The 25,124-nt window shown below is 46.6% G+C and overlaps 1 protein-coding gene and 1 non-coding gene across 17 annotated transcripts in view; both read right to left on the bottom strand.

The window, feature by feature from the left end:
• Nucleotides 1–1,346: 1,346 nt before the first annotated feature.
• LOC101925119 (uncharacterized) lies at nucleotides 1,347–3,144 on the bottom strand. The gene has a single exon (XR_006689863.3). It is a non-coding gene; the product is annotated as an uncharacterized protein (transcript).
• A 3,024-nt stretch (nucleotides 3,145–6,168) lies between these two features.
• Nucleotides 6,169–25,124, bottom strand: part of CBFA2T2 (CBFA2/RUNX1 partner transcriptional co-repressor 2) — a 160,242-nt gene continuing 141,286 nt past the window's right edge. For 5 of the 16 annotated variants that reach the window (XM_045362763.2, XM_045362768.2, XM_045362769.2 and 2 more), the window contains 5 exons: nucleotides 23,842–24,037; nucleotides 15,493–15,561; nucleotides 10,669–10,859; nucleotides 9,704–9,879; nucleotides 6,169–7,354 (listed from right to left, as the gene is read on the bottom strand). In XM_045362763.2, coding sequence (XP_045218698.1) covers nucleotides 7,183–7,354; nucleotides 9,704–9,879; nucleotides 10,669–10,859; nucleotides 15,493–15,561; nucleotides 23,842–24,037 — 804 coding nt within the window. In that variant the 3' untranslated portion in view covers nucleotides 6,169–7,182. The remainder of the gene's footprint in view (nucleotides 7,355–9,703; nucleotides 9,880–10,668; nucleotides 10,860–15,492; nucleotides 15,562–23,841; nucleotides 24,038–25,124) is intronic. The other 11 variants (XM_045362765.2, XM_074005051.1, XM_074005054.1 and 8 more) reach the window with 3 other exon arrangements.

The following is a 25,124-nucleotide window of genomic DNA, read 5'->3' as shown; positions in this document are numbered from 1 at the left end:
TAGTAACCAGTCCGTCTCCCCTTGCATTCTAGGGGACTGTGAAGCTGGTGGTGGCAACGAGCCTCTTGGGCAAGGCTGTTCAGGAGAGGCGGGTCTCAGGGAAAGAGCACAGATGGGTATTCAAGTGACAGAACTGAGGCCTCAGCTCACCGGCTGGTAAACCAGACTGGCAGCCTGAAATTCCACACAAAGGTGTGCCTGCACCAGCCTTTGGGCCACAGAAAGTACCACCCAGGGGCTGCTGGAGGCAATGCAAGCTGTTGGGCTTTTAGGGAGAGTAGTTTGTACAGATTTCAAGGATCCAAGAAATGTTCAGTATCAAAAATTCCACTTTGGAAAATTATCCTAAGGAAATAAATAATGCAAAGGACGCATAGATGTATGCTGCACCAGAAAACGCGAAAGCGATCCAACTGCCCAACAGGAGGTGAAGAGTTAAAAAAATTATGGCCTCAATTAAATGATGCAACCATTAAGCAAATAAATTGGAAGGCAACAGTAAAATTACCTGTGATTTAACATCAGTGTCATAAGGACATAAGTGAATATTGACAAGTCTAGGTCTGTTGACATTTGTGTTAAAATTTTACAAGAAAATACGTAAGTCACTAGAAAATATATCCACAAGTCCACCACCCTGTTCAGGCAGGACAGATGGTCAGACTCTCCGTGGTTCATTTTTCCTTATTACAAGATAACTTAGCCGGGTGCAGTGGCTCATGCCTGTAATCCCAGGACTTTGACGGGGGTGAGGCAGGCAGATCGCTTGAGCCCAGGAGTTTGAGACCAGCCTGGGCAACATGGTGAAACCCTGTCTCTACAGAAAATACAAAAAATCAGCCAGGCGTGGTGGCCCATGCCTGTAGTTCCAGTTACTTAGGAGGCTGAGGTGGGAGGACTGCCTGAGTCCGGGAGGTGGAGGCTGCATTGATCTATAATTGCGCCACTGCACTCCGGCCTGGGCAACAGAGACCCTGCCCGCCTCCACCCCCAAAAACAAAACAAAAAAACCACTTAAGAGAGAAGTAATGGGGAGTGTCTGGAAGCTGTTGTTGGCCCCTGACCGCAAGGCCAACTGGTGGGCTCCAGCAGCCAGCCTGGTTGGGTCTGGTCCCCACAGGGCACTGACCAGTTGGTGCAGCTGGTTTTCCAGAGAGGCCAGCTCCAGGCACATGGGGTGCAGGCACCCCCTGCTTCATGCCCTTGGGCACTCTTCAGGCCATGACTAGAACCAGTTGGGGCCCCTCTCTCCCCCTTCCTCAAGGATTTGGGAATAAGGATGAGGGGACACCTTGTAGTGTAGGGACCACCGTTCCTCCTGGTCCCATTCCAGCTTGAGGCAGAAAAGGAATATAGCCTTTTTATTGACTACTTTAAGTAGAACAAACTAAATACATATTTAACAGTTTTGGTTCATTTATACAGTACATTAAATAAGTTATGCACAGAGTTAGGTAACAAAAGTTCCTATCAGAGTAAAATGACAAAGCACAGAAAAACCAGACTCTAACGCATTCTGTGGGTGGTTTCACATTCATCATCCCCCTTAAAAATCATGCGTGGAGGCTTCATTCTTAAATTTACACTATTGGCTTTCTTTTATGAGTGGAGCCTTTGTAGCCTCATCAGGAACTTGGAAAGCCACGTAAGGGGACTGAAGGCCTCTCAGCCCAGCAGTCCTTTCAATCATTCGCCTAATGCTTATTGCTGCTTCTCTGCAATTCTCCAAGGTAGGGATGGGGCTGTCCCCAACAGACACCAGCACACATGCCCTATTTGGTATAAGCATCACTGAGTGTACACTGGGCAGCCGTAGGCTCGACCAGATGGGGTCTGTGAGGGAAGCTCCACCTCGGGGGCTATGGAGGGGGAGGAGGGGACGCAACGCCTGCCCCTCAGGCCTCCTAACCTTCTCCTGGCTCACGATGGAAAAGGTCACCTGCACCATCATCTTTGGAAATGAGCACGTCGATGCCCGAGGAAAGAGGAAGGTAGTCAACGTTTTGGTTTCACAAGAACTACAGACACTCCAGAGTTGGAAGGGCCCTGCGGAGCTGCTGGCACAGCCCCCACTGCAGTCTGGGCAGGGCTGCTCTCGACAGTTGGCCATGTGGCCCGAGCTGGAACAGTGCATGCTCCGCTGGCTCTTCTTCCATTTGGTTCAGACATGCTACCACCCAGTTTTCTGCAAACAGCTTTAAAAAGAAAAAAAATCTAAGGAAGTTGGTTTGGTCTACTGACCTGGGAGCCTGGAAAACTTACTTCTAGTTCACTTCTGAAGAAAACCTCCACGAAGCGTTCTATTTTCAGCGATTTATTCAACTCTTCAGTTTCCAGGACAGACGGCCACCCGGTCATTCTGTTTTCACTCTGAAGAGCTCACTACCATACAGTTCCAGCTGTGCTGAACCTTCAAATGCACTTGCTGAGATATCCTCTAGAACTACCCAGGACGACATCTATACCCTTTGCAAGCAGGTGACAAGCTGAGGGTCACTAACTCTGGGACAGGGCTGTACAAAGTAAAGTGTAGATTTTGTCTGGAAGCTGAAGATGTCAAGTTGACACCAAGCAGTGATGATGAACTCCTGGTGACCTTCTGGCCCAAATGGGCAAAGGAAGTCCACGTTGCAGAGAGCGGGCAGCAGCCGAGGCCAGGTGTGGACTTGTGGTGGGAAGATGTGTCCTGTTTCCAGACAGACCCACTGGCAGACATTTCTAACCCAGCACTGCCCTAGAAATAATCTACCCAATCGGTGACCCCCCCAGTCACCCAACCGTGCCTGAGTGGATCTGCTAGAGCACCAGCCCTGGAGCTGCAGGCCCCCCAGGGTGGAGTGCCCCCACCTCCCGAGGTGGACTGCCTAGGCCTGGGCTTAAACAACTTCTTGAGTCACCTTCCCCACAAGATGGAGTCAGGCACGGTGCAGGCAGGTGGGGACAAAAAAGGACAATCAGAGATGTGAAACCCAGCCCTCAAGAAACTCTTGGGACATGTGGCATCTTTGGTCTTCTCTGGTCCCTGCAGTCATTCCTCACTTGGCAGATCATTATGTCCCACAACTCATCAGCGTCCTTTGGCAGGTGGTGCTGAGCACTGGTCTCACCCTAGACATGTCTGGCTGATGGCCAGTCACATATCGCATCTGCTTTTTGGTTTCTAGGTTTCTGAGGAGCCTGCGCTTGACTAATACCTTCTGTACCACCATGCCAGCCCCTCTTTGCCTTTTATGTCACTGCAGATATTAACTGTAGAGGTCAGTCCTCTAAGCAGCCTGAATTTCCACTCCCCACCTGGTAGCTGAGGTGCTGTCAGCAGAGGCTGGAAACCACACAAGGAACCTTGATTCGCTCCTGCCCCTCTAGCCGCCGCCCACCCTACCCCACTGGTGCTCCTCCTCCTGACCAGAGACTTGGATAATTTCAGAAAGGGATTCTTGAAATGTGAATAGGAGGTCCTGGGCAGAGGCCCTCGTGACTTCTGTGTGAAACCGACCAGAATTAACACAGCAAAAGGTCTGCAAACTGAGCTTCAGTGTGGAATACTGCGCAGGTTTGCAGATCAGCCTCTGGGCAGCACGTGGAAAAGCATTACAAAGATTCAGAAAACGAAACTGTCACAGGAACCACAGCCCACAAAAGTAGGCCAGGTTCTGCACACCAAACCTAAGCCTTAGCCATAGAAATGGGCATTGAGCCCTAATAAATATTATTTTGTTGGTTTTGGCTCCTTATTCCAACCAGTAAAAGCATGAGCTACCCTGGCTTGTTTTATGGCCACAGGAGATTTTAAAAACCTGCTTAAGGCCGGACACAGTGGTTCATGCCTGTAATCCTGGCACTTTGGGAGGCTGAGGCGGGCAGATCACCTGAGGTCGGGAGTTTGAGACCAGCCTGACCAACATGGAGAAACCCCATCTCTACTAAAAATACAAAATTAGCTGGGCGTGGTGGTGGGTGCCTGTAATCCCAGCTACTCGGGAGGCTGAGGCAGGAGACTCGCTTGAACCTGGGAGGCAGAGGTTGAAGTGAGCTGAGATCGTGCCATTACACTCCAGCCTGGGCGACAAGAGAGAAACTCCATCTCAAAACAAACAAACAAAACAACGAAAACAAAACCTGCTTACAGTGTTAATCCAACAAATCCATGAAAAACCAGTAAGCTGGCGTAGAGGCTCTGTGACCTCCTTGTGAGACAGCTGTGTCTCATGCAAATGTGGCCCTGTCCCGGGTACTGACTCCATCCCCCTTAGTTAGGGTTCCCCACTAAGGACTGAGGCTTAAGGAGGCAGATGGGGGTGGGGGATACCCATGTATTAGGCTGACTGGAAAACTGTGGGGCTTACGTGTTCCACAGCAAAGGAACATGATTCCCTGCTGTTCTTTCCCTGGCCACACCTTACTTTAGGCAATGGAAATCTAGGCATTTTAAAGGTGTCGTGCACTAGGTTTCTTTGTAGACTGAAAATGTTTGGTTAGAGTGAATTAGGGACTTGAAATTCTCAAATTTTGCCTTTTTTTTTTTCTTTCTAAGACGGAGTCTTGCTGTATTGCCCAGGTTGGAGTACAGTGGCAGAATCTCGGCTCATCGCAACCTCTGGCTTGTGGGTTCAAGTGCTTCTCCTGTCTCAGCCTCCTGAGTAGCTAGGATTATAGTTGAGTGCCACCACACCCGGCTAATTTTTGTATTTTTTTAGTAGAGACAGGGTTTCACCCTGTTGGCCAGGCTGGTCTTGAACTCCTGACCTCAAGTGATCTGCCTGCCTCGGTCTCCGAAAGTGCTGGGATTACAGGAGTGAGCCACTGAGCCCGGCCAGCACTTGAAATTCTAAAGTAAGATGTACCTGTAGGCAATGACAAGGCTACCTGTGTGGATCCCTTTTCCTTTATGGTACTGACAGCTTTTATTTTAGACTCTGGTCAGTGCACAGAAGGTGGAGATTCAAACTTGTGCTTCAAAGGCCAGCTGGAGCAGGGCCAATCAGACTTACTCCAACTGATTTCTGGGTGTGAGAGGATGCTAGAAGCTCAAAGATGGAGAGCCGGAGCAGTCGGGGTCCTCAGACTCCCATCAAAACCAAAAGGACAAGCCGGGTGTGGTGGCTCACGCTTGTAATCCCTGCACTTTGGGAGGCCAAGGCAGGTGGATCACTTGAAGTCAGGAGTTCAAGATCAGCCTGGCCAATATGGTGAAACCCTGTCTCTACTAAAAATACAAAAATTAGCTGGGCATGGTGGGTGGTGGGCGCCTGTAATCCCAGCTACTCAGGAGGCTGAAGCAGGAGAATTGCTTGAATCTGGAAGGCAGAGGTTGCAGTGAGCCAAGTTCGTGCCACTGCACTCCAGCCTGGCTGACAGAGCGAGACTTTGTGTTAAAAAACAACAACAATATGGCCGGGCGCGGTGGCTCACGCCTGTAATCCCAGCACTTTGGGAGGCCGAGGCGGGCGGATCACAAGGTCAGGAGATCGAGACCACGGTGAAACCCTGTCTCTACTAAAAATACAAAAAATTAGCCGGGCGCGGTTGTGGGCGCCTGTAGTCCCAGCTACTCGGGAGGCTGAGGCAGGAGAATGGCGTGAACCCGGGAGGCGGAGCTTGCAGTGAGCCGAGATCGCGCCACCGCACTCCAGCCTGGGCGACAGAGCGAGACTCCGTCTCAAAAAAAAACAAAAAACAAAAAATAACAACAATAACAACAAAAAACAAAACCCAAAAAGACAGGGAAGAATGTGGGAGGCAGTTCCTAACATTCTGAAAGGGATATAGGTGATGTCCCGTTTGAAAATGGGAAGCTAGGAAGAAAAATTGATCAACTTTTCCCAAAATGGTTCTCACATCTCATAAAACCTTTCTGATGAGCTCAAGGAGAGAAGCTATCAGATAACACAAGAGAAGGAAACAGAAGTTGTGTGCCTGATGATAAATCAACATAGTAGATATAATGACCTGTAACTATGAGGTCCGAAGAATTCTTTGAGGTCCAGGAGGGCTTTTCAGACAAGACCAGGCCTTGACAGTGGGGGCAAGTCCTACCAACCTGCCACAGCACGTCCAGCAGGACAACTGTGGCTCAGCAGGTGCCAAATAGAGCCCATGGGCAGAAGATGCCCACAGCGTTCCAGATGTGTGTGGTCTGAGAGATAAAAGGACACAGAACAAGACGACTGTGCAAATAGCCAAGTGGTGGCAGAAGTTCTGCATTTCCAAGAGATGATCCACTCAATAATTTGACGATACTAGTTTGGCCAACATGCTCAGAGAGAACAGACTATCCACAACTGAGTCTCATTCTCTCTCAGACCAATCCATGTGCTGGAAACTATTTTCTGCACAAGCAAAATCAAATGAGAAAAAAAATGGGTCCCAAACTAAAGTAGCCAGCAAGGTTGGAAAATCTTGTCCAAAATCATCTGTGATGTGGGGGAAGTTTTATTTGTTTATGTTTTTGCTACTACGGGTGCTTTTATTGCAACAGTGACTTCTTTCCTGTGGACTCTGAGATCTTAACAAGTCTGAACAGCAAGGTTGAGAAGAGAGTCCTGAGTGCCGCCTGTTGCTTACCCAAGTCCCCGTGAGGCCAATCAGTGTCATCTGCTGAGGGTGGAGATGGGGCCGAAAGAGCTGTTCAGGGGTGAGGCAGGCTGCTCCCTGTCCGAGGGGCCTCCTCCACAGCCTGTTGCCTGCTGCCTCCAGCCTGGCTGAGCACATTGGACAGTCTGCTGACTCAAGGAGACGGGGAGGGGAGCTGGTGGTCTACACTGAAAAGGGGCTGGCTAAGTCAGCTTCAGTGGGGAGGAACAAACCAGGAAAGCCATGGAGGAGGCAGGTTGGGCCGGCCGCCCACGTGCAGAGAATGGCACACTGGCTCCGCAGACAGCAAGTGTCCAGAGAGGCTGTGGGGCGCTATTATTCAGGCTTGGACTCTTCCTGCCTCCAATTCATTTCTTGTTAATGACCCAGCAGAGCTACATGCACGGGTTCCAACAGCCAGTCCCACAGCCCAAGCACTCTGTGGTGCTGAGCAGCCATCAGGGTAAGTAGAGTCTGGGGCTCAGAGTCCGTTGGTGTCGATAGCTGTCACCGAAGCAGGTGTGGAGGAACGCGATGTGGTTGCCGAGGTCTTGTCGAGGGCTGGGCTGGGCACGCTGCAGTCGGCAGACCTGGCCGAGGAGCCCCTGCCTACAGGAAGCAGCGGCCGACCCTGGCTGTGGGGACTCTGGCCATGCAGGTTCTGACCACAGAGGCGGTGGTGCCGCTCCCAGTCCTTGTGCTGGCAGAAAGAGCCGCAGTATCGCGCGATATTGCAGCCACTGCATGTCTCGCTGGCTTTGCGGCCACAGTTCCAGCAGTTCTGCAAGACACAGGCATCAGTTAGTGGTTGCTGGGATCGAGGGGCAGGCTTGCCATTCATTCCCTGCACATTAAAGCAAGGGGCTGCATGTAGAGAACCCCAGCTATGGAGCTACATACACCTGTGGTCAAGTCCTCCCTCTACTGCTGTTTAACTATGAGAAATACACACTGCCTTTCTGAGTTTCCTTCCCCTGTGAAACAAGAAAACTACTTCCCTGCAGGATGACAGAACAGTGAAATGAGGAGTGTGTGTGAAAATACTTTACACAGCACCAGCCTAGGGCAGGTGGCCATCTCTTCTGCTTAAGGCATGGACTCATCTTTTGACTCATATTTTAATAGAAACCAAACCAAACTCTGTGCAAGAATCTCCCCCAATAGCCATCTATCCTAAGACCACGTGTTAAGACGAACATTTATCCTACTCCTTTCTGCATGTGCCACCACGCCTGGCTAATTTTCGTAATTATACATATATATATAGTAGATGTGGGGTTTTGCCATGTTGGCCAGGCTGGTCTTGAACTCCTGTGCTCAAGTGATCTGCCTGTCTCAGCCTCCCAAAGTGTCGGGATTACAAGCACCCGGCTGATATTGCTTCCCTCACTAGAGAAATAATCTTCATTGTTTTTACTAATAATCTGACTTAACCAAGGCTGCTGCTGGTGTTTTGTTTTCCTTTTTGGAGACAGGGTCTTGCTATGTTGCCCAGGCTGGACTTGACCTCCTAGGCTCCAGGGATCCTCCCACACTCCTACCTTAGCCTCCTGAGTAGCTGGGACTATAGGCATGTGCTACCATGCCTGGCTGATTCTTTAATTTTTTGTAGAGACAGAGTCTCCTTATATTGCCCAGGCTGGTCTTGAACTCCCAGCCTCAAAGGACCCTCCCACCTTGGCCTCCTAAAAAGCTGGAATTACAGGCATGGGCCACTGTGCCTGTTCCCTAATAACTATCAGACCAATAGGATAGGAGCTGCTATACTCACTGAACAGAGATGCAGACTGACTCCTTCAAGGGTATACTGCCAGTGTGAGACGGAACTGTGACTAGAAGTCAGGACTCCTAATCTCCAGTCATGGCCTCCTTCCTCCCCCATACCAAACCACCTTTCACAAGATGAACAAGAAACTCCAGGGATACCTGCTAAATTTTAACAAGAATATTCTAGGTGAATATTCTTGATGGGCAAGAATCAGCCATTTTGGTCCAATGCAAACTCATCCAAAAGATGAGCCCTCTATCCTTTCCCTGCTTTGGAAAGTGATTTTGCAGGGATACGTGCTGGTGTACACCTCACCTGGAGGCTACATTGTGGCTTGTTTAAAATTACAATTCCTTAAAAGCACAATTCTCAAAATGGAGAGCTGGGATTTAAACCTACGCAGTCCAGATCCAGGATCTATGCTCTAAGCCAAAAGCTATACTCTTTCTTTGGAGACAGACATAGTTAAAGATAAACACAGAGATAAAAGTAGATAGATAAGGACAAATACAGATACTGATATGGATGGCTACAGATACACAATTAAACATACAGAACAGAAACAGATATATCACTCTCAAAAATAATTCTCTTTTCTTTCCCCCTCATCTTGCCATCGTCATCATCTATTTTCTTTTTTTTTTTTAAGAGATGGGGTCTTGCTGTCCCACCCAGGCTAGAGTGCAGTGTTACGATCATGGTCAGGCTTGAACCTCCTGGGCTCAAGCGATCCTCCTACCTCAGCCTCCAAAATAACTACTGGACTACAGGTGCGTGACACCATGCCTAGCTAATTTTTAATTTTTTTTTTTTTTTCCCCCAGAAATGGTGTCTCACCATCTAGCCCAAGTTGGTCTTGAATTCCTGAGCTCAAGTGTTCATACTACCTTGGCCTCCCAAATAGCTGAGATTACAGGCATTGGCCACTGGCCCAGCCTCAAAAACAATTCTAAAGAAAAAGGAGGAGAGGCTGGATGTGGTGGCTCATGCTTGTAATCCCAGCTCTTAGGGAGGCAGAGGCGGGAGGATAGCTTGAACCCAGGAGTTCGAGACCTGCCTGGGCAATATAGCGAGACCCTGTTCTCCACAAAAAAAAAAAAAAAGGAGAAGGAGAGAATGAAAAGGGAGAGGGATTAAAGAAACTATTTTCTCACAATCCATAATATCTGTATTGAAGAGCTATAATAAGGAATTTCACCACATCCTCTGTGATAGCAACATGATATTTAGGCATTTTCATCTGCACATTGGTCAAGGTGGGTGAATCACTTGAGGCTAGGAGTTCGAGATTAGCCTGGCCAACATGGCAAAAACCCATCTCTACTAAAAATACAAAAATTAGCCAGGAGTGCTGGCACGCACCTGTAGTCCAAGCTACTTGGGAGGCTGAGGTGGGAGAATCGCTTGAACCTGGAGGTGGAGGCTGCAGTGAGCTGAGACTGCACCATTGCACTCCAGCCTCGGTGACAGAGTGAGTGCTGAACTTCAAGAGAATGTCCCAAAGACAGCTGGTCTCCCATCCAGTAGATGAGATCTACCTACTTACAGAAAGAAACTGGTTTCTTGTTTTAAAGCTGAAAAATGACTGAAATGAAAGTTACAGAAAAACTGCATTAAATCCAAAAGGGCTGCTCTCATGTTGTCACAGGTTGTTTACTTTTTCAGTTTGTTCATTTTTCTCCTTACTGTAGTACCCAAGCGTCCTGTATAGAACCATCACCAAGTCCTGGGCCCTGGGCAATCAGGCAGATATATCCAACCTGTTACCTCAGTCCACAAACTAGCTATCCTTTTTGTAAAAAGTCTAGGTGCTATAGGACCCTGCACTTTCTTACTCCTGTATCCTGACTTCAGCACCAAGGAGTATAACAGTTGCATTCCCTGAGCCACAGTCTCCTCATCTGCAAATTAGGGATTCAACGTTATCCACCTCACAGGGCCACTGTGAGACTCAAAAAGAAAATATACAACTTTGCTGGTGTCTGGCACACAGTAAGCCTACTCTGTCAATGCTGGTCATTATCATCATCATGCAATTACACAAACTCTGTCTTTAGGGTGAATTCTCAAAATTTAAACCAATACACTGAGCCTCTCTCTATATATATATGTGTATGTATGTAAAAATACAATGTAACAATTCACTATCTTGGCATGTAAAAAAGTTTTAGCGTGAGAACCAAAACTCTTCTGGCACTGGATAAAAATTATCCTCGTCGAGCTCAAGGGTGGACTGCCTGTGTCTTCCTGCCCCGTGTATGAGAGGAAGGCAGTGGGCGTGGCCACTCCAGCCACCCACCCCGGCCCCCAGGGCGCAGAGCTCTGACCTCCGTGGACTCCTCTTGCTCGTTGATGACGAGGAAAGCGTCCTCCGCGGCCTGCCGCTTGACGTCCGCTATGGTTTGCTCCATTCGTGCTCTCTCTGTTGCAATCACTTCAAAGGCTTTCTGCTCTGCCTCAGCGACAGCCTTCTGTACTTCTGACATGGCCTGAATTTTCACCTTATTCACAGCTTCTTCTAGAAGAAAGTGACAGTAAAATCAACTGGCCGAGAAATCTTTTCCCTCCCACCCCACTGCAATTCTAAGTAAGGACAGAGCTGACACAAAATGATCTTTTCTAAAACTCCACAGGGAGAAACACATGATCTTCACACTCATGTGTCCATCACACAGGTGCTGGCTGGTACCGAGATGGAGGTGGTCACTGAGCTAGGGCTGTGGACACAAGTGACTAGACACAGACCACACTCTCCTGACTGCTTGTGACCAAGTATGAAAGTGTTTCAGGTGCCATCGTGTATGTCACTATAAGAAACTAGAGTTCCAAGGAGAAAAGTGATCAGCTCTTCAGTGGGCAGGGGAAATCAAGACAACGTGTTGTGCTTGAGATGGTAGATGGAAATGAGTTTTTGCAAAGTCTTGCATGCCTAACTAAGAAATTTGACTTTTTCTTTTTTTCTGAGACAGGGCCTTGCTCAACTGTTGCCCAGGCTGGAGTGCACTGGTGCGGTCACAGCACACTGCAGCCTTGACCTCTCTGAATCATGATCCTCCCACCTCAGCCTTCTGAGGAGCTAGGACTGCAGGCATGTTCCCCCACACTCGGCTAATTTTTAAATTTTTTTTGTAAAGACGATGTCTTACTATGTTGCTGAGGCTTGTCTCAAACTCCTGGGCTCAAGTGATCCTCCTACTTCAGCCTCCCAAAGTGCTGGTGTTAAAGTGTTACACGGGTGAGACACCACTCCCCGCTTGACTTTATTTTCTTTTTTTTTTGAGACGGAGTCTCGCTCTGTCGCCCAGGCTGGAGTGCAGTGGCCGGATCTCAGCTCACTGCAAGCTCCGCCTCCTGGGTTTACGCCATTCTCCTGCCTCAGCCTCCCGAGTAGCTGGGACTAAAGGCGCCGCCACCTCGCCCGGCTAGTTTTTTGTATTTTTTAGTAGAGACGGGGTTTCACCGGGTTAGTCAGGATGGTCTCGATCTCCTGACCTCGTGATCCGCCCGTCTCGGCCTCCCAAAGTGCTGGGATTACAGGCTTGAGCCACCGCGCCCGGCCTTGACTTTCTTTTCTTTTCTTTTTTTTTTTTTTTTTTTGAGACGGAGTCTCACTCTGTCGCCCAGGCTGGAATGCAGTGGCGCTATCTCAGCTCACTGCAAGCTCCGCTTCCCGGGTTCATGCCATTCTCCTGCCTCAGCCTCCCGAGTAGCTGGGACTACAGGTGCCTACCACCACGCCCGGCTAATTTTTTTTGTATTTTTAGTAGAGACGGGGTTTCACTGTGTTAGCCAGGATGGTCTCAATCTCCTGACCTTGTGATCTGCCTGCCTTGGCCTCCCAAAGTGCTGTGATTACAGGCATGAACCACCATGCCCGGCTGGCTTGACCTTATTTTCAAAGGAAACTCCATAAAGGTTTCTATGCAAGGGGAAGATTAAAGACAGAGATAGCAACCGGGAGACTGGTGCAATGATTGAACTGATATAAGAGGCTGAAGTTAGGCAGAAGTAAGTGGCACTGAGGAAGGGATGAGACAGAAAAAGGTTGGGAGCACCGAAGGGCCTGGAAGTGGGGGTGAAAGAGGAGAATGGTAGTGCTAGGCAATGAAATGGACAGTCCACACAAAGCCAGCATGGAGGCAAGTGAGAAGGCAGAGGTGCCTCTGGGGCATCCAGGTATAAATGGCCAGGAGGCAATTAAATAAGACTAGGTGGAGAAACATGGGCTAAAGACATAGATTTGGGCAGACAGCCAAAAGCCCTGGGTTTTTAAACCCTGTCCACTTACCATCATGCTACCTGGTTCTTGATCACTTCCTCCCATCACCAATGCCCTGCTTGATTTCCCTAGTGTAGACACCGCAAAGTAACACATTGCATGTGTTTGAGCCTCAGTCCTATGAGAATGTGAATGTGGAGTCCCAATATACATAGCTCCCTACATAAGTCCACAGGACCAAACAATCCAGAAGCCTAAGGACAGTCACTCACAGTTTACCTCTTGCACACGGCACGGGCTCAAGGGAGGTTCAAACACAGAGTTCTAGGCTGCAATGAAACAACTTTCCATCATCTTATGGCTCTGACCTTAAGAAAAGAAAGTCTTCACCCCAGAGGCCAAGAACCTTTCAAAAGTCTCTTCTCAGATGCCTCTTATTGAGCCAGCGTAACAATGCTCTCAGGTACATTTTATCCCTTCAGCTTAACCATGAATTAGTAATTATCTTGGTTTGGCTAGCTATCTTACTGGAGGTCATCTAAGGTCACAGATGGCACCATAGCAGAGCAAGGACTCAAAACGAGCTGTCCCAACACCAAAGTTGGGCTCTTAACTATAGTTAACCAAAGGGGTCTCCCAAGTAATCAAAGTCACTAGTTTTAAAGATACCTTGTGGCTGGGCACATTACAGGCTCATGCCTGTAATCCTAGCACTTTGGGAGGCCAAGGCGGGTGGATCACCTGAAGTCAGGAGTTTGAAACCAGCCTGGCCAATATGGTGAAACCCCATCTCTACTAAAAATACAAAAATTAGTCGGGCATCATGGTCGAGGGGGCCTGTAATCCCAGGTACTTGGAAGGCTAAGGCAGGAGAGTTGCTTGAACCTGAGAAGTGGAGACTGCAGTGAGCTGAGATTGTGCCACTGCACTCCAGCCTGGGCAACAGAGCAAGACTCCATCTCAAAAACAAACAAACAAACAAACAAACAAACAAACAAACAAACAAGGCCGGGTGCAGTAGCTCACGCCTGTAATCCCAGCATTTTGGGAGGCCGAGGCAGGTGGATCACCTGAGGTCAGGAGTTACAGACCAGCCTCAACATGGAGAAACCCCGTCCCCACTAAAACTACAAAATTAGCAGGGCATGATGATGCATGCCTGTAATCCCAGCTACTCGGGAGGCTGAGGCAGTAGAACTTGAACCTGGGAGGCGGAAGTTGCGGTGAGCCAAGATCGTGCCATTGCACTCCAGCCTGGGCAACAAGAGTGAAATTCCATCTCAAAAAAAAAAAAAAAAAAGACAGAGATCTTGTATACAGTAATTATTCTCTCACCTTATGATTATCTTCATTTCCCAAAATTCTATTCCACCTTTTATTAACATAATATACATTTTCCCATTTTCAGCTGCAAGGATTTTTACAAATTAATGTAGTTTTCCAAATTGTTTTTAATGGTGAAATAATACTTTATTGTACAGTGGCACAGGGGCTCACTGCAGCCTTAACTTCCCGTGGTCAAGCGATCCTTCCCCCTCAGCCCCCTAGGTAGCTGGGTCTGTCCACCCTGGTCTCCCAAAGTGCTGGGACTACAGGTGTGGACACCCCACCCCACCCATACTGTTTCTTCTTTAGTAATTTGTATAATTTGTATTTAAGTCTGGACCATTTGCTTTTGAAAGGAAACATTCAAAGGCATGAAAGTGAGAAATGAGGCTGGGCGCAGTGGCTCACACCTGTAATCCCAGCTCTTTGGGAGTTGAGGCGGGCGGAGAAACCCCGTCTACACCACAAATACAAAATTAGCCAGGCGTGGTGGTGCATGCCTATAATCTCAGCTACTCGGGAGGCTGAGGCAGGAGAATAGCTTGAACCAGGGAGGCGGAGGTTGCAGTGAGCTGAGATCATACCACTGCACTCCAGCCTGGGCAACAAGAGCGAAACTCCATCTCAAAAAAAAAAAAAAAGGAAAAGTAAGGAATGATTCCAAGAATCTGCAGGTACTCGCTTAATTTCTTATATAAGCCTCTGATCAATTATTGAGTGTCATCAACAAGGTCTTTTAAAATTGTCAACAACGGAGGGTTAAAGACAAGGGGTTAATTTATCAGAGATGCTTTATCTTACATTATCCTGACTACTAATAAGGAAAAATATTTTGCAATATGTTTATTTGTATTTCTCATAGCATAATGTGTCTGTTCATATCTTTTGTTTATTTGCTTACTACTGTCTAGATGCTCTTGAAAGAGTCTTTATGAATGTAGGTATTACATTTTTGTAGAAATAAATTTTATCTTAGTAAGAAAACCAAAAGTTGTATTGGACTTAAAAAATGAAACTGGGATGGGGAGGCAAGAAGGGAAAGAATGCCAATATTTGGATAAGGTTGACATTAGTGATGTGACATTCATTCCCGAACTTACAAAATAGGCAGTCCCCACCATCCTTTATTCTTGTAAAAAAGAAGGCCTAGCAAGAAGAGTCTTCACTATAGTAGGCACAGCGAAGGTGAAAGAAAGCACAGACGGATTACAGAGCTGTGTCTAGAGCAGAATTTGGGCACAAATGTGGCAGTAGTGTGAACACAGTGTACTGCAGACACCAGTGAAGAGATTAGGCAAAACGAACTCTGCTGCAGGCCCAGAAACAGGGCAAGTCAAGAGGTACTTATTGCCTCAGCGTGACCCAGTGGAAGAGTGTGAAAGGGACTAGAGGGAGCTATTCCAAACTCCTGACCAGCAAAGTAACAAGACAGGTATCAGGAGACATGCAGGACAAGCCAGAGTGGGAGACGCAAGAGCCTAGAGTTCTATGAGGAGCAAGTTTTATACAACCAAAGGACCCAGTTACCAACCATTCGCCCAGTTATCTGTTCTCTGCTCCCACAAATTAGTGAGTCTGCATGACCTGTGAGTAGTCAGACACATACCTGTTTTCTTCCAAAACTCCACAGGTACGTATCCTGTACCTGGCCTGCTGTTGAACTCTCTCTGAGAATCTGCACAAGAGACATAAAAAGCATAGGGTCAGAAGCTGTCTATGATCATCAGTTTTATTTTTGATCAGATTTCTCATTCACCAGTTAGACTCAAACATTTATTTTGGCTGGGCGCGGTGGCTCAAGCCTGTAATCCCAGCACTTCGGGAGGCCCCAGATGGGCGGATCACAAGGTCAGGAGATCGAGACCATCCTGGCTAACACGGTGAAACCCCGTCTCTACTAAAAAAAAAAAAAATACAAAAAAAACTAGCCGGGCGAGGTGGCAGGCGCCTGTGGTCCCAGCTACTCGGGAGGCTGAGGCAGGAGAATGGCGTGAACCCGGGAGGCGGAGCTTGCAGTGAGCTGAGATCCGGCCACAGCACTCCAGCCTGGGCGACAGAGCGAGACTCAGTCTCAAAAAAAAAAAAACAACAACAACCAAAAAAACATTTATTTCATTTAGTATAAAAAATTCTCATATAAGGGCTAAAAATCAGATTATAAAATAGTACACAGTAAATATTTAGTTTTAAAACACACATCCCCATCAAATGAACAAATTAACAGTATTTCAAAGTGGTGAGATTAAAAGTGATATTCACTTTCTTCTTTTTACTTACCTATTATGTCCTAATTTTTTCCCCTATCAACATGGGTTTTTAAGGTACAGTACTCCCTAAAATACAAACATAAGTGCACACAGATTTTTTTTTTTTTTTTTTGAGACGGAGTCTCACTCTGTCACCTAGGCTGGAGTGCAATAGTGCAATCTTGGCTCACTGCAACCTCTGCCTCCCAGGTTCAAGCAATTTTCCTACCTCGGTCTCCCGAGCGGTAGCTGGGAGTACAGGTGTACACCACCCTACCTGGCTATTCTTTTTGTATTTTTAGTTCAGTTGGGGTTTCACCATGTTGGCCATGGTCTCTTTCAAAATTTCTATGTGTTTCAAAAATTTCAAAATAAAACATTAGGAAACATTATCTTTAAATACGTACATAGAAAATTCCATAAGAATACATTAATTGTTAACCATTGAGCCTATGGAAAAATGTAGGGGGAGGAGAGGCAGCATTTTTACAAATTACTTTTTGTGTGTGTGACAGGATGTTGTTCTGTCCCCCAGGCTGGAGTGCAGTGGTGCAGCTGATCATAGCTCACTGCAGCCTCGAACTCCTGGGCCCAGGTCATCCTGCGTCAGCCTCTCGAGTAGCTAGGACTTTAGGCATGTACCACCATGACCGCCTAATTTCCTTTCTAAATTTTTTGCACAGACAGGGTTTCACTATCTCAGGGTTTCCAGGCAGGTCTTGGATTCCTGGCCTCAAGCAATTTTCCTGTCTCAGTCTCCCAAAGAGCTAGGATTACAGTTGTAAGCCTTTGTGCCAGGCTGCTATGTAATTACTTCCAATTCAATCTCAAACTCTCCTCCTGTTGTGTAAATCTTTTATAAATTTCATTCTTAAGGAAATCTCCAGCAAGGTTCGGGGCTGTTCCAGCATGGACTGGGTGCTTTCTAGGCCTGCTTTGCCACTAATGCTTGGGGCTCTCCTTCACCAGCCTAGGGATTCCTTTCTTTCCTTTCTTGTGTTGGATCCTCTTTCAGCAATTCAGTGTCTCCCATTTTCTCATTTACTTGCACGTATTGAGGCATATCCTATAGTAGATACCATGGAGAAAGGGTAGGCAGGAGGCGCATTTTTTGAAAAATTGTAGATTACTAATCTAACACATAATTGTTTTGGTAGAATTCTAAATTAAAATCATTTTCCTTCAGAATTGTCTTCTAACTTTCGATGATGCTAAATGACTAAGTCTATTTTCCTGTGTTGTCTACTTGGTAGACTGATTCAACCTGGAATTGTCTTGCAGGTCTTGGTAGTTTTTTGGAATTATTTCAAAAACTATTCCATCCTCTCTACTTGTTCTGCTCACTCTTTTTGAAATTCATGATTTGGATATATGAGTTGGATAGATTTCTAATGTTCTTCTCTTTTTCTTACCAGAGATATTAACAATACTACATTATTGGTAGTTTTCTTTTCCCTGAAGAGCTACTATTAATTCCCATTTCTGTTTATGTCCGTCTCCAATATTAGAGGCTTACCTTGAGAGAGTGGTCACCCTTAACTGTGCACACATGCCACTAAAAAGCTGCCTGGAAGCCCTGTGACAGTGGATGAAGTCCATCTGCTGTGGACTTAACTAGAAGCACTTTTCCCAAATTTGCCTGCTTATTGAACTCATTAAACATATGTATTCAGATTCTTTTTTTTTTTTTTTGGAGATAGGGTCTTGCTCTGTTGCCTAGGCTGGAGTGCAGTGGCACAATCTCAGCTCACTGCAAGTTCTGCCTCCTGGGCTCAAGCCATCCTCCAACCTCAGCCTCCCAAGTAGCTGGACTATAGGCACACACCACCACAATCAGCTAATTTTCATATTTTTTTGTAGAGACAGGGTTTCACCATGTTGCCCAGGCTGGTCTTGAACTCCTGAGTTTAAGCGATCTGCTAGCCTTTGCCTCTCAAAGTGCTTGGATTACTGGCGTCAGCCACCACAGGTGGACTATATTCAGATTTTTGAGTCTCAGAATCATAACATCCAGAAGGGCCTGGATCTTGACTGTCATTCTGAGGAAAAACTGATAGCTGAATAAGTATTTTTTTCTTTGTTTAAAAATTTGGCCAGACGCAGTGGCTCAGGCGTGTAATCTCAGCACTTTGGGAGGTGGAGGCAGGCGGATCACCAGAGGTCAGGAGTTCAAGACCAGCCTGGCCAACATGGTGAAACCCTGTCTTTACTAAAATACAAAAATTAGCCGGGTGTGGTGGCGGGTGCCTGTGGTCCCAGCTACTTGGGAGGCTAAGGTTGCAGTGAGGCGAGATCGTGCCACTGCACTCCAGCCTGGGCGACGGAGCACACCTCCATCTCACAAAAAAAAAAAAAAAAAAAAAAAAAAAAAAAAAAATTGGCTGGGTACGGTGGCTCATGCCTGTGATCTCAGAACTTTTGGAGGCAGAGGTGGGTGGATCACTTGAGGCCAGGAGTTCGAGACCAGCCTGGGCAACATAGTGAAACCCCATCTCTACAAAAAATATATAAATTATCCAGGCGTGGTGGCCTGCATGCCTGTAATCCCAACTACTCATGAGGCTGAGGCATGAGAATTATTTGAACCAAGGAGGCGAAGGCTGCAGTGAGGCGAGATCGTGCCACTGCACTCTAGCCTGGGTGACGGAGTGAGACCTTGTCTCAAGAGAAAAAAAAAAAGAAGTAAAACAATTTTACTTGCGGCTGGGTGCAGTGGCTCACACCTGTAATCTCACCACTTTGGGAGGCCAAGGTGGGTGGATCATGAGGTCAGGAGTTCGAGACCAGCCTGACCAACATGGTGAAACCCCATCTCTACTAAAAATACAAAAATTAGCTGGGCATGGTGGCACGCACCTGTAATCCCAGCTACTTGGGAGGCTGAGGCTGAGGCAGGATAATCACTTGAAGCCAGAGGCGGAGGTTACAGTGAGCTGATATTGCACCACTGTACATCAGCCTACTAGGTGACTCCATCTCAAAAAAAAAAATTTTTTTTTCTTTACTTGCGAAATTAGATGGCTGACCAGTCCATAAAATATTAACATGCAATAATGAAAATATTAATATACAATTTAATATCATAAGCCTGAGCTCAGGAAAGTGAACAGTACCAGCAACCCCAAATTCCTAAGAGGTCAGTCATGGCCATAGTAATATTTAAATAATGCTAGCCAGACTGACAATCCTGTCCTAAGAATAGACGTAGCTAGAACTCACTAACTCTGCACCCTCCACCCACACAGCCAGAGGAAACCATTCTCCTGATCTCTGTGATAAGCATTTTCTTCTTTTCCTTATGGTTTTTGCACTTATTTATGCATCCTTTAATAACACCTAAATACATTCCTTGCGGCCTGGACAAAATCTGTTTGTGAAAACATTGTGAATCACAAATTTTCAGGTAGGAAAACTTAAAATGCATTAATTTAAATGGGAAAAGTAATAATGCCATCTAAAGCCTCTAGTCAATTTATCTCCAAATAACCATGGTTTTAACCATCCACACCATGGATTTCCGCATAACCCAATACTTTTATTTATTTATTTAGTTATTTATTTAGCAACAGGGTCTCACTCTGTTGCCCAGGCTGGAGTGTGGGACGTGATCGCAGCTCACCGCAACCTCCGCCTCCCAGGTTCCAGTGATTCTCGTGCCTCAGCCTCCCGAGCAGGTAGGAGTACAACAAGCACGTGCTAACATGCCTGGCTAACTTTTTTGTATTTGTAGTAGAGACAGGGTTTTGACATGTTGGCCAGGCTGGTCTAGAACTCCTGGCCTCACGTGATCCACCTGGTTCAGCATCCCAAAGTGCTGGCATTACAGGCATGAGACACTATACCTAGCTAACTCAAGACTTTAAAAACACTATTTATGCTGGGCACGGTGGCTCACGCCTGTAATCCCAGCACTTTGGGAGGCCGAGACGGGCGGATCACGAGGTCAGGAGATCGAGACCATCCTGGCTAACACAGTGAAACCCCGTCTCTACTAAAAATACAAAAAAATTAGCTGGGCGTAGTGGTGGGCGCCTGTAGTCCCAGCTACTCGGGAGGCTGAGGCAGGAGAATGGCGTGAACCCGGGAGGCGGAGCTTGCAGTGAGCCGAGATCGCGCCACCGCACTCCAGCCTGGGCGACTGAGCAAGACTCCGTCTCTCAAAAAAACAAAAAAAAAACCCCAAAAAAACACTAATTACTTGGTCAGGCATGGTAGCTTATGCCTGTAAATCCCAGCACTTTGGGAGGCCAAGGAGGGCAGATGACTTGAGGTTGGGAGTTCGAGACCAGCCTGGCCAACATGGCGAAACCTCATCTCTACTAAAAACACAAAAATTAGCTGGCTGTGGTAGGACACACCTGTAAACTCAGCTACTCGGGAGGCAAAGGCAGGAGAATTGCTCAAACCTGGGGAGCAGTGAGCCAAGATTATGCCACTGCATTCCAGCCTGGGTGACAGACTAAGACTCCATCTCAAACAAAAACACTAATTACTTATTTAAAAGTCATTGGTGAGGCCAGGCGCGGTAGCTCATGCTTGTAATTCCAGCACTTTGGGAGGGCGAAGCAGGTGGATCACAAGGTTAGGAACTGGAGACCAGCCTGGCCAACACAGTGAAACCCCATCTCTACTTAAAAAAAAAAAAAAAAATTAGCTGGGCACGGTGGCAGGCGCCTGTAATCCCAGTTACTCAGGAAGCTGAGGCAGGAGAATCGCTTGAACCCAGGAGGCAGAGGTTGCAGTGAGCTGAGATCATGTCATTGGACTCTAGCCTGGGAGATAAGAGCTAGACTCTGTTTCCAAAAAAAAAAAAAAAAAAGGTCATTGGTGAAATTCTTTTGAAATGTCTATTATTGGTATAAAAATATGCCAGAATGTAAAACAACTATGTATCTAAGAACTCATTTCAGGCCGGCCATGGTGGCTTACGTCTGTAATCCCAGCACTTTGGGAGGCCAAGGTGGGTGGATCATCTGAGGTCAGGAGTTCAAGAGCAGCCTGGCCAACATGGTGAAACCCCATCTCTACTAAAAATACAGAAGCAGCCAGGCGTGGTGGCGGGTGCCTGTAATCCCAGCTACCCAGGAGACTGAGGCAAGAGAACTGCTTGAACCCAGGAGGTTGCAATGAGCCAAGATCGTGCCACTGCATTCCAGCCTGGGCAACAGAGCAAGACTGTTTCAAAAAAAAAAAAAAAAAAAAAAAAAAAAAAAAAAAGAACTCATTTCACAGTTAGACTTTCTTGATGAAGCTAACTGTACCCAAGCTCCTCATATGTCATCACAGACCAGTAGCACTTTTTGGAGTTATTATAGTTCACATTTTGCATATTACATTTATTTAGGATATGAATTATACTGCCATTCTATACTAAAATGGACAATAAACATAGAAATAAACATGAAATAAACACATAAATGACACTAAAATATACTATTTAAATCAGGTTGATAGTGCTCTCAGAAACCTGATAGAAGAAAACATGTATCCATGAAGAGCTAAACCTAGAATGACAATATAACTTATCATCCAGATTGCCTTCATTGTTGAGAATGAGGGAAGTGCTAGTAACAACTGTAACAGGATACAGGCATAAACTGGACTGTCTCAGGCAAATCAAAAAATATGGTCCCTAGAGCTAATCCATGATACAAAAGGTGGGAAAGGTGAGTAGTGGTCATGCACAGCCATGTTTAAATGACTCTCCAGCAAGATCTGTATCTTGGCTCAGCAACCTCTGGCTCACAACTGCAGTTCCCTCTGTACTCTATGCTTCTCGCCTGCACATGTGTAGACTCACTAACGGATGAGGTATGGCTTGGGTGTAAACTTTAGCTAAGACTCCAAAAGTCTTTCTCCCTGTCTGAAAGTCACACAGGGACTATCTGCAAATGTTCAGAAAGTGAGGGAGACCAGAAGGTTAGCTTTGTCTGTTTTTGGAGGTTGTTTTTTTTTTTTCTTTTTCTTTTTTTGAGAGGGAGTCTCTGTCGCCCAGGCTGGAGTGCAGTGGTGCAATCTTGGCTCACTGCAAGCTCCGCCTCCCAGGTTCAAGCCATTCTCCTGCCTCAGGCTCCCGAGTAGCTGGGACTACAGGCACTCGCCACCACATCTGGCTAATTTTTTGTATTTTTAGTAGAGATGGAGTTTCACCGTGTTAACCAGGATGGTTTCGATCTCTTGACCTTGTGATCCGCCCACTTCAGCCTCCCAAAGTGCTGGGATTACAGGCGTGAGTCACTGCGTCTGGCCTGTTTTTGGAGTTTTTACAAAAGGAATCATACTAATACTATAACTCTACGTACGTGTTGATGCCTTGTTGTGCTAGATATTCCACCTAATGGTGGTATTCCATGGTTGGCTCCAGAGCTGCTGCTGTGGGTGGGGTAGGGAAAGGGAAGCCTTTAGCTCCCACTGTCTGGACATACTGTATTAATTCTGGCTTTGCCTCGAGTTTTCCTTACAGTTTTTTAGAGACTAATAGCTGCCTTCAATGGAACATGCTAGGTCTGTCGTAAGAGACTTGTTCTCCGTGGTGAACATTTGGGAACTCAGAGTGCGTGGGAAAAGAGTCTGATCACAGATGGCTTGTCACTCAGCTATGCCTTTGGATAGGGCACCTTCTCAGTTACTGGGTGAATGTGCTGGAACATTTTGAGGGGAATAACTGAGGCTTGCTGGATGTACTCTGGATTGCTGCTGCTTCGGACTTGGAAAGGCAAGGGGGGCAACCTAGTGTGGTACAGTAAATCCTTTTGTAGGAGGCCACCAGACCACGGAGGATTGAGTGGTATTGTTCTGAATGGTGGGCTGGGGACAGGAAGAAGGAAGGTAAGGTAAACACTTTCAAGGCTACTGTGAGAAACAAAAGTGATGACACAAGAGTGCCTAGTACATACATCCAGCCAGGCTGAATTTGACAACCAAACACTCTTTGACCAACACCTAGCACACATATATGTAGAGAATCAAAGACAGAACAAAATCACAAATATTCTCATTCTCCACGAAGAAGAATTAACATTTTTTGAACGTGCCTGGTACCAGTCTGGGCACAGTGGCTCAGGCCTGAAGTCCTGGTGTTTTGGGAAGCTGAGGCAGGAAGATCGCTTGAGGCCAGGAGTCCAAGGCCAGCCTGGGCAACACAGCAAGACTCTGTCTATATAAAACAAACCCCACCCTCCACCCCCACCCCCCGCCACCCACCAAAACATGCCAGGGGCTTCATATATTTTCTCACTTCCTCTTCATAATCACCTGAGTCTCCCCAAATCCACAATCAAACACCACCTTTCTTTTTTTTTCTTCTTCTTTTTTTTTGAGATGGAGTCTTGCTCAGTAGCCCAGGCTGCAGTGCAGTGGTGTGATCTCGGCTCACTGCAAGCTCCGCCTCCTGGGTTCATTCATGCCGTTCTCCTGCCTCAGCCTCCCGAGTAGCTGGGACTACAGGTGCCCACTACCACGCCCAGCTATCTTTTTTTGTATTTTTAGTGGAGAGGGGTTTCACCATTTTAGCCAGGATGGTCTCGATTTCCTGACCTCATGATCTGCCCACCTTGGCCTCCCAAAGTGCTGGGATTACAGGTGTGAGCCACCACGCCTGGCCGAGCACAACCTTTCTTTAAAGTCAAGTAGAAAAAGCCTTCTGTGACATATTGGTGGGCTCTAAAGGCTGACATTTACTCTGGGTTCCCCGAAGACTCTCCCCTTACCATTGCTGAGAGAATCTGTACTCCCAGGGCTGTGTTGCCTGGAGACCAACTCAGTCCCTGTTTTCCTCAGCTCTGTGTTTTCATTGTACCGTCTTTTCCAATAGTTGAGTTCTTCACGATCTGATTCCTGACAGCGCCGCAGAACTGCCATGGAGCGCCTTGTTTTCTCTACCATTTCCATAATGCAATTCAGCGCCTGAGTCAGAGAGGGGGCCAGGCAAAGATGAGATGAGAACATCCAAACAACCATAAATCAGCCCAACGCAGTATGAGGAATTCAGGTTCCTTAAAGTACAGGTTTAGGAATATCAAGTTTACATTTAAAACCCTTTATTGCTATCTGTTTCTCCATCAGCCAGGAAGGACATTGGTGTTGAGGCTGACAAACCTATTGAGGACAGTAACTACCAGGGCTTCCAGTGTTTGGACAGAACCTCAGATGCATGGCCTTCTGGCCAACTGTCTACGATTTCATGTTACTGCAGCATTTGTTGTATCCCTGGGGTCTGCAGCACTCTGTAAGTTTGCTGTGGCTGAACCATAAAATAAGGTATACACAGATTTCTAACAGAAATTATGAATTTTGATAAGATGAGGAAGGTTGCTATCTTTCAGAATGCAAAATAATTTTGGAATATAAACAATTTTGGGGGGTTGAATTACCTAGAAGTTTGTTACTGACCTGTGTTCTAAAACTACGAAACATGAATATGTGGGCTAAAAAACAATTCTCTTTACTACAGAAGGAGCAGAATTGAAAAAAATAAAAAGAAAGTTTCTTTTGATAAAAATTTAACAAATAACAAACGAATTCTGTCTTGCTATGTTGCCCAGACTAGACTTGAAGTCTTGGCTCCTGGGCTTAAGAGATACTCCTGCCTTAGCTTCCCGAGTAGCTGGGACTACAGGGATGTGCCACTGCGCCTGGCTACAAACCTTTGTTTTTAACCATTATACTACACGACTTTATTTGGTTTCTGACCTGAAGTGATCATCCCATCACAAAGATTAGGGAGTGACTGTAATTCTTTAGCTGAGGGAGTAGTAGCTAAACCAACTTTTATTAAAAGCAAAGGATGCCATGGCTGTGGTTATGTTCACTTCAAACATACATGTTCCTTTAATTATTGGTAGCATTAAGAATCAAAAGTAGGCTGAGTGCAGTGGCTCACACCTGTAATCTCAGCACTCTGGGAGGCTGAGGTGGGGAGATCACTTGAGGTCCGGAGTTTGAGACGAGCCTGGCCAACATGGCAAAACCCTGTCTCTACTAAAAATACAAA

The sequence above is a fragment of the Macaca fascicularis genome, chromosome 10 (genome assembly GCF_037993035.2).
Source record: "Macaca fascicularis isolate 582-1 chromosome 10, T2T-MFA8v1.1".
In the NCBI taxonomy this organism is placed as follows: domain Eukaryota; kingdom Metazoa; phylum Chordata; class Mammalia; order Primates; family Cercopithecidae; genus Macaca; species Macaca fascicularis.
The sequence above is the reverse complement of the archived record's forward strand: the minus strand, read 5'-3'. Positions and strand labels throughout refer to the sequence as shown.